Source organism: Geotrypetes seraphini, chromosome 2 (assembly GCF_902459505.1).
Source record: "Geotrypetes seraphini chromosome 2, aGeoSer1.1, whole genome shotgun sequence".
In the NCBI taxonomy this organism is placed as follows: Eukaryota; Metazoa; Chordata; class Amphibia; order Gymnophiona; family Dermophiidae; genus Geotrypetes; species Geotrypetes seraphini.
Window position 1 is genome coordinate 526,380,536 of NC_047085.1, and position 14,290 is coordinate 526,394,825.

At 44.9% G+C, this 14,290-nt stretch overlaps 1 protein-coding gene across 2 annotated transcripts; it reads left to right on the plus strand.

Annotated features, from left to right (window-relative positions):
- The first annotated feature begins 2,309 nt into the window (after positions 1 to 2,309).
- Positions 2,310 to 13,798, plus strand: LOC117354763 (zinc finger protein 431-like). 2 transcript variants are annotated; one of them, XM_033932708.1, is made up of 3 exons: positions 2,310 to 2,499; positions 5,427 to 5,553; positions 10,353 to 13,798. In XM_033932708.1, the coding sequence occupies exons 1-3, from the start codon at positions 2,473 to 2,475 to the stop codon at positions 11,714 to 11,716; spliced, it is 1,518 nt and encodes a 505-aa protein (XP_033788599.1). In that variant the 5' UTR covers positions 2,310 to 2,472; the 3' UTR covers positions 11,717 to 13,798. The 2 variants fall into 2 exon arrangements, with proteins under 2 accessions (XP_033788599.1, XP_033788600.1); XM_033932709.1 differs by having other exon boundaries at positions 10,356 to 13,798.
- The last annotated feature ends 492 nt before the right edge of the window (positions 13,799 to 14,290 follow it).

Consider the following 14,290-nt stretch of genomic DNA (forward strand, 5'->3'; position numbering starts at 1 on the left):
TTTGTTCTCCTTTCTTCCAGCACAGCTCACACTAAGGTACACAAGGGCCAGCAACACAGCCAGAAGTCATCACCTTATCTACTGGCGGGGATCTGGCTGCCCACGGAGGAGACCACACTCATGACCTCTGATGTTGCCGGCCCGTGCCTGTGTCGGGGTGAAACTTGCTGCATCAATCCGGGCAGAGAACAAGTGCGGCTGCACTGAATTATTGAAAGGAGGCGGTACTTGGATGTCTTGGAGGATCCTACATTTCCACGTCAATGCCGTACAGACCCCGAAGCAGGGCCCTTGGTTGTGTGGCAAAGGGAGTGTGGGAGAGACGCCTTATCTCAAGAAAGATCTAGTGGCGCTAGAAAAGGTTCAAAGAAGAGCGACCAAGATGGTCAAGGGGATGGAACTCCTCTCGTATGAGGAAAGACTAAAACGGTTAGAGCTCTTCAGCTTGGAAAAGAGACGGCTGAGGGGAGATAGGATTGAAGTCTACAAAAATATCGTCACCAAATGTGAGTACGGACACACAACAAACAAGGAATTCAATCTTTGATTCCTGTCCGTATGGTGATAGAGTCAAGTCAAGACTTTATACCTAAGGACAAAGTAATTTCTCTTAATGATGTCTGGTTGGTTGGAAATAGGATTGAATCCTCATTACAGAGCACGGTTACCAAACTCTGTCACTTTTCATCTGATATAAAGTAAATGAAGAACAATCTAACTTGGACAGGCAGATATGACATATAGGGTTGGGGATGCAGAACCCAAGGTGAGAGGAGTTAGGAGTCGAAAGCACTCTCAAAGAGGTGGGCTGACATTTATAGAGGGTCCCTGCTCTGAAGAGCTTACAGTCTAACTTGGACAGACAGACATGACATAGAGGGTTGGGGATGCAGAACCCAAGGTGAGAGGAGTTAGGAGTCGAAAGCACTCTCAAAGAGGTGGGCTGACATTTATAGAGGGTCCCTGCTCTGAAGAGCTTACAGTCTAACTTGGACAGACAGACATGACATAGAGGGTTGGGGATGCAGAACCCAAGGTGAGAGGAGTTAGGAGTCGAAAGCACTCTCAGAGGTGGGCTGACATTTATAGAGGGTCCCTGCTCTGAAGAGCTTACAGTCTAACTTGGACAGACAGACATGACATAGAGGGTTGGGGATGCAGAACCCAAGGTGAGAGGAGTTAGGAGTCGAAAGCACTCTCAAAGAGGTGGGCTGACATTTATAGAGGGTCCCTGCTCTGAAGAGCTTACAATCTAACTTGGACAGACAGACAGACATGACATAGAGGGTTGGGGATGCAGAACCCAAGGTGAGAGGAGTTAGGAGTCGAAAGCACTCTCAAAGAGGTGGGCTGACATTTATAGAGGGTCTCTGCTCTGAAGAGCTTTCAGTTTAACTTGGACAGACAGACATGACATAGAGGGTTGGGGATGCAGAACCCAAGGTGAGAGGAGTTAGGAGTCGAAAGCACTCTCAAAGAGGTGGGCTGACATTTATAGAGGGTCCCTGCTCTGAAGAGCTTTCAGTTTAACTTGGACAGACAGACATGACATAGAGGGTTGGGGATGCAGAACCCAAGGTGAGAGGAGTTAGGAGTTCAAAGCACTCTCAAAGAGGTGGGCTGACATTTATAGAGGGTCCCTGCTCTGAAGAGCTTACAGTTTAACTTGGCAGACAGACATGACATAGAGGGTTGGGGATGCAGAACCCAAGGTGAGAGGAGTTAGGAGTCGAAAGCACTCTCAAAGAGGTGGGCTGACATTTATAGAGGGTCCCTGCTCTGAAGAGCTTACAGTTTAACTTGGACAGACAGACATGACATAGAGGGTTGGGGATGCAGAACCGAAGGTGAGAGGAGTTAGGAGTCGAAAGCACTCTCAAAGAGGTGGGCTGACATTTATAGATGGTTCCTGCTCTGAAGAGCTTACAGTCTAACTTGGACAGACAGACATGACATAGAGGGTTGGGGATGCAGAACCCAAGGCAAGAGGAGTTAGAAGTTGAAAGCAGTCTGTGCCCTGTTTCTTGCCTTCCCTGCTTGGCTGTGACGCAGTGGGGAGGGGGGATAGGAGCTCTAGGGGGTGTCACATGGGGGCATTTCCAGCTGTGTCTGGGGAGATGAAATAATGGTGGGGGAGAGGACCCATAAATGCATATTTGCCTGGGGCTAGAGTGTTGACCAAGCCCTGCAGTCTTGTCACAGATAAAACTGGGGTTCCCCAGCTTCCTCTATTGCTCTGCCAGGACCTTGGTTGGTCCCGGAAACCGATGTGATCACTCAGCCCCTCTCACACCCTGCAATTCCTTTACAGGCCTCTTCCTCTCCAGGCTCTCTTCCTTTGTTCCATCTTCACTCCTTCCCGCCCCTCGTCTGGAGCAAAGAAGTTGATCCCTGGCATCCAGAGAAAACCATCCTTCCCAGCCCAGCCCAGTGGACTGGGCTGAAGCTGGTGCTGCAGAGAAAGGCAAAAGGATGGCTGCAGGGTTTGCTGCTCGGCAGGTAGGAAAGAGACTGGCAGGTGGGCAGCCGGGGATGCAGTGCCAGGCAATGCCATCCAACCTCTTACCCAGAACACATTGTGTGTGGCAAGCATTAAAAGTTCTGCTGGCAGAATTCTGTGCAAAAAGTTTGAAAATTCTGCAACGTTTACTTGTAGTTTTTCCTTAGAATTCTCCCTTTCCTCTCTCGGTCCAGCTCTCTCTCACTTGCACCCTGAGTCCCCTCTTGACCCCCTTCCTCCCTCCCTCCACTGGCTAAGAATCTCTTGCACCATTTGAAGTCTTGATCACTCTCTCTACCATGCTCCCACCCGTATTTGAGGGACCTCATCCTACCCACCACCCTGAGTCTCTTCCTTCCTTCACATGGTCTGGCATCTCTTCCTTTTCACCCCCCTTTCTGGCCTGGGTTTCCTTCTCATCCCCTTTCCCCTCTACTTAGGGGTTTAGCATCCATGTCTCCTCCCCTCTCCTCCTCTCTCTACAGGTCTTGCATTCATTTCTCCTCCACTCCTCCCTCTACTTGCAGTCTAGCATTTGTGTCCCCTCCTCTCCCCCTGCCCACAGACCCCGCATCCATGTTCCCTTCTCCCCCTCCCCCCAAATTGTGGTCTAGCATCCAGGTCTCTGTCCCCTTCTCCTCCCCCCTGAGTGGGTCTGGCCTCTCTGCCTCAAGCCAACCCCCCCCCCCCCCTGCTTGAGATCAGACATACCTGTGGGCCCTCCAGAGCAGCAGCAGTGGGCAGAGGCAGCGCTGAGAATAGGCTGCTAGTGGCCGACCCTGCCTGTACCTTCCCTCTGGCGAGTCATCTATCTAAAGGAAGTGATGCAGCAGAGGGAAGGCCCTGGCAGGGCCGGCCGCAAGCAGCCCATTCACAGCACTGCCTTGGACAGCTTGCTGTTACTGCTACTGCTTCCTTGGGAGGCCAACAGCTATGTCTGATCTCACAGGAGGGGGGGGAGAGGGAGGTTGGAGGCCTCGTTGGAGGAAGATAGGCCAGAACTGCGCAGGGGAGAAAGAAGGGATGGGCACAGGGATGGGGTGAAATGGAAGATCTGTGCAGAATTCCACCAGGAGTAAAAAAAGAAATGAGTCTGGCACTGCTCCCTCCACACCCCAGGCTCTTCTTCCTCATTCTCCTCCTGCTTTAGGACAATCTCGCTTTCTCCTTCCTGGCACTGCTCCCTCCACACCCCAGGCTCTTCTTCCTCATTCTCCTCCTGCTTTAGGATAATCTCACTTTCTGCTTCCTGGCACAGCTCCCTCCACTCCCCAGGCTCTTCTTCCTCATTCTCCTCCTGCTTTAGGACAGTCTCACTTTCTGCTTCCTCCACTCCCCAGGCTCTTCTTCCTCATTCTCCTCCTGCTTTAGGACAATCTCGCTTTCTCCTTCCTGGCACTGCTTCCTCCACACCCCAGGCTCTTCTTCCTCATTCTCCTCCTGCTTTAGGATAATCTCACTTTCTGCTTCCTGGCACAGCTCCCTCCACTCCCCAGGCTCTTCTTCCTCATTCTCCTCCTGCTTTAGGACAGTCTCACTTTCTGCTTCCTCCACTCCCCAGGCTCTTCTTCCTCATTCTCCTCCTGCTTTAGGACAATCTCGCTTTCTCCTTCCTGGCACTGCTTCCTCCACACCCCAGGCTCTTCTTCCTCATTCTCCTCCTGCTTTAGGATAATCTCACTTTCTGCTTCCTGGCACAGCTCCCTCCACTCCCCAGGCTCTTCTTCCTCATTCTCCTCCTGCTTTAGGACAATCTCGCTTTCTCCTTCCTGGCACTGCTTCCTCCACACCCCAGGCTCTTCTTCCTCATTCTCCTCCTGCTTTAGGATAATCTCACTTTCTGCTTCCTGGCACAGCTCCCTCCACTCCCCAGGCTCTTCTTCCTCATTCTCCTCCTGCTTTAGGACAATCTCACTTTCTGCTTCCTGGCACTGCTCCCTCCACTCCCCAGGCTCTTCTTCCTCTTCTCCTCCTGCTTTAGGACGCTCTCACTTTCTGCTTCCTGGCACAGCTCCCTCCACTCCCCAGGCTCTTCTTCCTCATTCTCCTCCTGCTTTTGGACAATCTCACTTTCTGCTTCCTGGCACTGCTCCCTCCACTCCCCAGACTCTTCTTCCTCTTCTCCTCCTGCTTTAGGACGCTCTCACTTTCTGCTTCCTGGCACTGCTCCCTCCACTCCCCAGACTCTTCTTCCTTTTCTCCTCCTGCTTTAGGACGCTCTCACTTTCTGCTTCCTGGCACAGCTCCCTCCACTCCCCAGGCTCTTCTTCCTCATTCTCCTCCTGCTTTTGGACAATCTCACTTTCTGCTTCCTGGCACTGCTCCCTCCACTCCCCAGACTCTTCTTCCTCTTCTCCTCCTGCTTTAGGACGCTCTCACTTTCTGCTTCCTGGCACTGCTCCCTCCACTCCCCAGACTCTTCTTCCTCTTCTCCTCCTGCTTTAGGACGCTCTCACTTTCTGCTTCCTGGCACAGCTCCCTCCACTCCCCAGGCTCTTCTTCCTCATTCTCCTCCTGCTTTTGGACAATCTCACTTTCTGCTTCCTGGCACTGCTCCCTCCACTCCCCAGACTCTTCTTCCTCTTCTCCTCCTGCTTTAGGACGCTCTCACTTTCTGCTTCCTGGCACTGCTCCCTCCACTCCCCAGACTCTTCTTCCTCTTCTCCTCCTGCTTTAGGACGCTCTCACTTTCTGCTTCCTGGCACAGCTCCCTCTACTCCCCAGGCTCTTCTTCCTCATTCTCCTCCTGCTTTTGGACAATCTCACTTTCTGCTTCCTGGCACTGCTACCTCCATTCCCCAGGCTCTTCTTCCTCATTCTTCTCCTACTTTAGGATACTCTCTCCAAGAGCAGAGGTTGAATATCTGATCTAAAATATTCTGAGTTTTCCCTGTGTTCCTGAGTGTGTTTCTGTTTTGTCTTTCAGATGTGGGTGACATTTGAGGACGTTGCTGTCTCTTTCTCCCAGGAGGAGTGGGTGTATTTAGATGAAGGGCAGAAGGAGCTTTACCGGGAGGTGATGAAGGAAAATTATGAAACTGTGATGTCTCTAGGTAAGGATTGCATGATCTCTGGTTTTATTAGATGCAGGGGCTGATTTGCTGAGGGTCATTCTTGACTTTTCCACTAATTCTAGCTCCTACATTACTGCGTCTGAACATTTATTCCAAGTCCAGGGTAGATTTCCTCTCATTCCCCATGTTTAAACCCTGTTGAAGCAGAATAATATGATCCATAGTGTTGTCCATGCCTACTCGCGAGCATTCTGCACAAGATATCAATCACAGCTTTTCAGCTCCTCCTCCTTCTCCTGTCATCGGAAGGAGAGGTGGGAGCTTCAGATTTAGCCCCTACATAGTTCTCTAGGGCTGGAGAAAGGCAGATGGGCCTGTAAGGGGGAATGAAGTACCTTCCAGAGTCCTGTGTCAAGGGAAATCTTGCCTCACCAATCTACTACATTTCTTCGAAGGGGTGAATGAACATGTGGATAAAGGTGAACTGGTTTGATATTGTGTATTTGGATTTTCAAAAGGCATTTGACAAAGTACCTCATGAAAGACTTCTGGGAAATCAGAAAGTCATTGGATAGGAGATAATGTCCTTTTATGGATTAAGAACGGGTTGAAAGAAAGAAAACAGAGCCAGAAAATCATTGATCTAAAAGAGAAAGACTACTTAGAACTAATTTGTTAACTGTTTTTGAAAACAGCAGTCTTTTTAAGGTTTTACGAAATGATTGAAAAGAATCTAATCCTCTTATCATCAATTGAATACCATTCCAAATCTCCATTAGTTTGAAAATATAAGAGTTTCCCAATTTATACCCCAAGGTGAAGGAAATGAGAGTTTAAGTTTTTGTGTAATCCTCACAAAGCTTGATCTATGAGCATTCCAAGATAATGGAACCAAAGATTGAAAAAAATCCCAAACAAGATCTTAAAGACAATACATGCACATTTAAATTGAATTATGAGGCAAATAGGAAGCCAATGAAGCTTTTCCAACAATGGGGATACATGATCGAACTTTCTTTTCCCGAAAATCAATTTAGCCGCGGTATTTTGTATCAGTTGTAGTCTTTGTAGATTACCTTTGGTTAGTCCCAAATAGACTGAATTGCAATAGTCCAGCTGAGCAAGTATGACAGACTGAACCAAGACAGAAAAATGTTGTTGATGAAAGAAGGCTCTAACTCTTTTTAACATGCAAAGACTAAAAAAGAATTTCTTAACCAAAGAATTTATTTGATCTTTAAGCGTAAGCGAGGAATCTATGAGAATGCCCAGAATCTTGGGAGATAATTTGATCTGTAAGGTAGCTCCTGAGGCCAATGTTACAGTAGGAGGGAGATATCCAATTTTGGGCCTAACCATAAAAGTTTGAAGTTTAGAGATGCAATGGTTTATATTGGAAGAAAAAGTGAAAAGATTTGAATCTACTTCAAGTAGAATGAAAATATCATCAGCATATGTAAAAAGAGTCTCCAAGGCTGATTTATTGAAACTCTTATTGGTGACAGTGGGGATCCCTGTGGGACCCCCACACTTAGATCTCCATGAAGTTGACAATTTACCTTCCATATTTACTGTATAAGAGCGTAACAACAAAAATTTAGTAAACCAATCTAGGACTACTTGATCAAGGCCTATATCTGAGAGTAAATAAATCAGAACGTCATGGTGTACAACATCAAAAGCTGCAGATAGATCGAACTGTAACAATATTAGAAACTTATTACATAATTGTAGTTGCTAAAATCGGGCCGAAAACCATGTTGGAATGGTAGGAGAACAGAGAATTTCTCTAGATAAGCAGAGATTTGACTAGAGACAATAGATTCTATCAATTTAGTTAACAACGGTATATTAGCGATTGGTCAGTAGTTTCCAGAAGCAGTGCAAGAACAATATGACCCGTATCAGTGGAGAAGAACCCATTTTCCGATGCGTGGTTTACAAGTACAGTCAGCCATGTAATAGCTTGAGAAGAAATAGTCTCAAATAAATGAGACGGAATAGAGTTCAAAATGCAGTTACATTTCCTCAATTTTTCACATGGAGAAGGGTAAATAGTGGCTGTGGACTACTGAAATTTCCCCCTTTTCTTAAGAAACAAGCTAAGCACTTGAAAGAACGATTTAAATGCAAGATATATATTAAATAATGGATAAGAAGTAATGTAAAGAAAAAGTTTAAAAAAATACGAGTACTGAGTATCAATAGGAGGTTGGAAGTTTTTTAACCATTGAGGATTTTCACTTTTGAGTTTGCTGGCAGAGTTATAACTGGCAGCAAACAGGGATCTGAGGGTTTTTCCCTCCTATTGTTCTGGGCAGTTTTGAGGAGTGTCTGTCTAGTTTGAGGAAAATGGCATTGCTTCCATCAATACAAAGTAATGAACTGACTATAGAGAGAGTATTCTAATAGTATAAATAGTGGGGTTCCCCAGGGGTCTGTGCTGGGACCGCTGCTTTTTAACATATTTATCAATGATCTAGAGATGGGAATAACTAGTGAGATAGTTAAATTTGCTGACACAAAGTTGTTCAAATTTGTTAAATCGCAAGAGGATTGTGAAAAATTGTAAGAGGACCTTGTGAGACTGGAAGACTACGCATCAAAATAGCAGATGATGTTTAATGTGAGCAAGTGGAAAGTGATGTATGTGAGTGTGACAGAGTTGGGCAGCGTTACACAGACAGACACACTCTAGGCATTCAAGGGGAAAAAACCTCTTTAATTAGACAGAAGTGCAGAGTCTGTTTCTTCATGGGCTCCTCTATAAGTTTGGATTCTTCAAAGAAAACAGTTAGGCTTTTCCCAAACGCAAGTCCCTTTCTCCGTAGGACCTGACATGCCCCAAAGAGTCTTTATTCTAGGTGCAGGAAACAGGCAGCATTTGTGGTCCCAGGTCTTAGCAGGCACTAGAACAAAGGTAGATTTTTACATGCAGTAGAATCTTATCTCCTACAAGCTCTATCAGTCCCAGGCCCTTCCAACCAGCTTCTCCAGCTCCTAGGTTCCCTCTAGCACACCTCTCCTCCTGGGTCTGGCTCAGACTTTTAAGTTCCCCAAAGTCACTTCCTAGTTTCCTACTTTTCTCTCTCCTCCCTGAGGGAAACCCTTTCTCAGTGCTGCTGTGTTTGTGAGACAGTTTAGCCAGGAGGGGGAGTGCTGGGTTTTCCTGAGCTTTATTCTGAGTCTGAGAAGCAGTGTCAAGCAGGGGAAGTGGCAGGGTTTTATACCCTCTGTCACAATGTGGAAGAAGATCCTGAACTCTAGCTATGTGATGCTGGGTTCTGTGTTAGAAGTCACTGCTCAGGAAAAGGATCTAGGTGTCATTGTTGAGGATATGTTGAAAACCTCAGCTCAATTTGAGGCAGCTGCCAAGAAAGCAAATAGAATGTTAGGAATTATCAGGAAAGGAATAGAAAGCAAAGATAAAAATGTTATAATGCCCTTGTATCGCTCTATGGTACGGCCGCACCTCGAATACTGTGTGCAATTCTGGTCACCTATCTCAAAAAAGATATAGCAGACTTAGAAAAGGTAAAGAGAAGGGCGACAAAAAATGATAAATGGGATAGGACGACTTCCCTATGAGGAGAGAATAAAGCAGCTAGGGCTCTTCAGCTTGGAGGAGAGACGGCTCAGGGGTGATATGATAGAGGTCTATAAAATAATGAGTGGAATGGAAAGGGTAGATGTGAATTACTTATTCACTCTTTCCAAAAATACTAGGACTAGGGGACATGTGATGAAGCTACTAAGTAGTAGATTTAAAACAAACCAGAGAAAATATTTCTTCACACAATGTGTAATTAAACTGTGGAATTTGTTGTTGTAGAATGTGGTGAAATCAGTTACCTTAGCAGGGTTTAAAAAAAAGGTTTGGATTATTTCCTAAAAGAAAAGGCCATGGGCCATTATTGAGATGACTTAGGGAAATTCACTGCTTATTCCTAGGATAAGCAGCTTAAAATCTGTTTTACTACTTGGAATTTAGCTAGGTACTTGGGACCTGGGTTGGCCATTGTTGGATACAGGATCGTGGGCTTGATGGAGCTTTAGTCTGTCCCAGTAGGGCAACTCTTGTGTTCTTATTCTGAGGTAATCCACTTGAACATTGTTCACTCCGGCCACCTACAGGTGTCTCTCTGTCCGTCACTGATCCAGGAGCGTGGACATTGCCTCTGCAAGCATTACAGGCCATTGTGAGCAGAAGGGGTTGGCGAAGAACAAGAAGGCAGATGAAGGACCGAGAGGCTCCCCCGTGGCCCATGATAGGCAGGGCGTTTTACTGCGTAGCTTAGCACATGGAACCAGTGGTCATCCTAGCACCAGACAGGGCCAGGGGCTCGTAGTAGGCGGATTTTGTTTGCTTCCAAAAGAACCATAGTCTCAGACTCCATGTGCGTCCAGACTTGCTCTTGGAGGGGCCGATTGCCTTAGAAGGTTGTGAGCGTCACTTCTCTTAGCTATATGACTGATAGATTTCTCATAAACACAGTGGAAAATGTCATGCCTGTTCATTTTTTCATCATTTCAAGGTTGTAAAAATAAGAAATACTTAGATCATACATTAGCATTTCAGGCAGCCTCCATAGATAAAGAATTTCCATCACTGTTACGTAGAGCCTGTTCTTACAAACACTTTAGAACTCTGTTGAAAACCTATATTTTTTTAAAATATCTGGCCAATTAGTTTTAGGTGTTTCTTATGTTATTTTCATGTTAATCTTTTGTTATCCACGTTGAACTTCTGGTTGTGCGGTCTATAAGCATGATGTTATGTTATGATCATATGGCCTACCTTACTTGGACTTTTTACTGTACATATGTCTTTTACACAGCAGGTGAGGAGTTCAGCCGGGGAAAAGAGAAAGAGGGGAGCATAGAACAACAATCTTTAAAGACAGAAGTGCATGAAATGAACAAGAGAGTCAAGCTATTTAAATGTTCTGAATGTGAAAAACAGTTCAATGAAAAACATACTCTCAGAATTCATGAAAGAATCCATACTGGAGAAAAACCATATAAATGTTCTGAATGTGGTAAGAGCTTTAATCAAAATTATACTCTCAGAATTCATGAAAGACTCCATTCTGGAGAAAAACCATATAAATGTTCTGAATGTGATAAAAGGTTTACTCAAAAGCAAAACCTCACACTGCATAAAAGAATCCACACTGGAGAAGAAACACATAAATGTTCTGAATGTGACAAAAGCTTCAATTTTAAAAGTCATCTCAAAATTCATGAAAGAATCCACACGGGAGAAAAGCCATATAAATGTTCTGAATGTGATAAAAGCTTCAAACGAAAAGAATACCTCAGAATTCATGAAAGAACTCATACTGGAGAAAAACCATATAAATGTTCTGAATGTGAAAAACAGTTCAAAGAAAAACATACTCTCAGAATTCATGAAAGAATCCATACTGGAGAAAAACCATATACATGTACTGAATGTGATAAACGGTTTAATCAAAAGCAAAACCTCAGATTGCATGAAAGAATCCACACTGGAGAAAACCCATATACACGTTCTGAATGTGATAAAAGCTTCAAACAGAAACAACACCTCAGAATTCATGAACGAATCAACACTGGAAAAAAATCATATAAATGTTCTCAATGTGATAAAAACTTCAATCTTAAACAAAACCTTAGAATTCATGAACAAATCCACACTGGAGAAAAACCATATAAATGTTCTCAATGTGATAAGAACTTCAATCGAAAACAATGCCTTAGAATTCATGAAAGAATCCACACGGGAGAAAAACCATATAAATGTTCTCATTGTGATAAAAGCTTCAATCGAAAACAATGCCTTAGAATTCATGAAAGAATCCATACTGGAGAAAAACCATATAAATGTTCTGAATGTGATAAATGCTTCAATCAAAAGCAAAACCTCACACTGCATAAAAGAATCCACACTGGAGAAGAAGCACATAAATGTTCTGAATGTGACAAAAGCTTCAATTTTAAAAGTCATCTCAAAATTCATGAAAGAATCCACACGGGAGAAAAGCCATATAAATGTTCTGAATGTGATAAAAGCTTCAATCGAAAAGAATATCTTAGAGTTCATGAAAGAATCCACACTGGAGAGAAACCATATAAATGTTCTGAATGTGATAAATGCTTCAATCAAAAAAGTGGTCTTAGAAGTCATGAAAGAATCCACACAGCAAGATACATAACCTAAGAAAATTGTAGAAAACAAAGAAATCAAAATGGAAAGAAGTCAAAATAATGTTATTTAGGAAATATGTCTTACAATGCTAATCCAATTTCTGCCTAATAATAAGCTTTGAAATGTAATTCCCTGGAAATGTCCAGATACCTCTTATTGTAATCTGCCTAGAACTGAAAGGTTAAGGTGGAATAGAAGTCAATAAATCTAATTTAATGTTATGACATCCCCATTCTGACAGATAAAAAGCTGGATGCATGAAAACAGGCACAGCGGTAAAATAAAAACCCTAATGGTATTAAATCATACATCCATGCCTTCTTTGTCTCTCAACCTCTCCACCTGGCTCTGCCCTGAAGACCCTGGTTCAGTTGCTGCCCTATATCATGGACGTTACCTGTTTTCCCATTGGTTGTTGAGTAGTGACGGGTTGTTACTCACAACCTCTCCTTCCACCTCAGTCTCACTGCTTTTCTTCCCCTCTCTGACCATCATCTGATAACTTTCACAATTCATCACCCTTCCCCAGACCCAACCAATCTCCACCATTACATTTAGGAATCTTCAGGCTGTTGGCCACTGTTTCACCTCTCCTCTCAACCACTATGCTGCCCAAGTCTGTCAATGAGGCTCTCCTCCTATAAGATTTTCTCCTTTGCTCTAGATACCATTGCTCCCCCCATGCCACGTTCTATAAGATGTGCCAAACCCAGCCCTGGCTGACCTCTAAAATCCACTACTTAAGTTCCTGTGCCAAGCTTGCTGAACAGCTTTGGCTCAAATCCCACACCCGTGAAAACGGGCTACTGGGCTTGCTTGATGGACCATTGGTCTGACCCAGTAAGGCTATTCTTATGTTCGGATGCTGACCTTATTCATTTCAAATTCCTCCTAACCTCCTTCCAGTCTGCTCTTTCACTTGCCAAACAAGACTACTACACCAATTTGACTAATTCTCTCTCTCTTTGCCACACTGAATTCTCTACTCAAAGTGCCCTCACCTCCAACCCCTCCATCACTTTCCCCCCAAACTATGGCTGAATACTTCAAGGACAAGGTTCACAAGATTAACCTTGAGTTTACAACCAAGCCACCTCCAGCTCTCCCTCCACCTGCCCACTGTGTCATCCCTCCTTCAGCCCCTGCCACCTTTTCTGAAACCACAGAAGATGAAACTGCTCATTTTCTTTCCTCCTCCAAACTCACTACCTGCTCCTCTGATCCCATTCCCACCTGTCTATTCAGCATTATCTCTCCTACTGCCATCCCTTCCATCTGTCACATCCTCATTCTATCACTTCCACTGCAACTGTCCCTGATGTCTTCAAACATGCTGTAGTTACACCACTCCTCAAAAAACCTATGCTGAACCCTACCTGCCTTTCCAGGTATTGTCCCCATCTCTCTCCTCTCCTTTATATCCAAACTACTTGAATGTGTGGTTCACCTCTATTGCCTTGACTTTGTATCATCTCAAGCTATTATTAACCCACTTCAATCAGTCTTTCGCCCTTTGCACTCTACGGAAATTGCCCTTGCCATATCCAAAGGCCTCTATCCTATCCTCATCCTTCTCGATCTATCTGCTGCTTTTGACACCACCTTCTCTTTGATACGCTATTCTCACTTGGATTTCAGCGCTCTGTTCTTTCTTAGTTCTCTTCTTATCTCTCACATCGCACCTTTAATGTATGCAATGATGAATCCTCTGCCATTGCTATCCCACTATCAGTTGATATACTCCAGGGCTCTGTCCTGGGACTTCTTCTTTTCTCCATCTATACTCGTTTCCTTGGTGCTCTGATCTCCTCCCATGATTTTTAATATACACGACTCCCAGATCTACCTCTCTACAGGAATCATGGCCTGAGTCTAAGTTCACCTGTCTGACATTGCTGCCTGGATGTCACGCTGCCACTTAAAAACTGAACATGGTCAAGACTGAGTTACTTATCCTTCCACCTAAACCTTCCACTTAAGAACATAAGAACATAAGCAGTGCCTCCGCCGGGTCAGACCATAGGTCCATCCTGCCCAGCAGTCCGCTCCCGCGGCGGCCCAAACAGGTCATAACCTGTTTAAATCACCAGAAGGGGCCCCCTTGCCACCTTGGTTTCCTATTGAGTCCTATCTTCCCATCTAAGTCCTAACCCTCCGGTCTTGCACATGCACGACCTGGTTGGGTTTCTATACTTATTTTCTGGTTAGCTTTCTCAGTATCCCACGATCCCTTTATCCCTCAGGAATCCGTCCAGTCTCTGTTTGAATCCTTGTACCGTACTCTGCCTGATCACTTCCTCCGGTAGCGCATTCCAAGTGTCCACGACCCTTTGGGTGAAAAAAAACTTCCTTGCATTTGTTTTGAACCTATCTCCCTTCAGTTTCTCCAAATGTCCCCTCGTACTTGTTGTCCCCTTCAGTCTGAAGAATCTGTCCCTATCCACCCTCTCTATGCCCCTCATGATCTTGAAGGTCTCTATCATATCTCCCCTGAGCCTCCTTTTTTCCAGAGAGAAGAGCCCCAGCCTATCCAACCTCTCAGCGTATGGGCAGTGTTCCAGCCCTCTTACCAGTTTCGTTGCTCTC

What these genes read in the sequence shown, in the direction of transcription:
- LOC117354763 (XM_033932708.1), top strand. Translation starts at nt 2,473, where the DNA reads ATGGCTGCAGGGTTTGCTGCTCGGCAG. An exon ending in CAGGGTTTGCTGCTCGGCAG is followed by an intron (nt 2,500 to 5,426) that starts GTAGGAAAGAGA and finishes TTTGTCTTTCAG; the next exon opens with ATGTGGGTGACATTTGAGGA. An exon ending in TGAAACTGTGATGTCTCTAG is followed by an intron (nt 5,554 to 10,352) that starts GTAAGGATTGCA and finishes TCTTTTACACAG; the next exon opens with CAGGTGAGGAGTTCAGCCGG.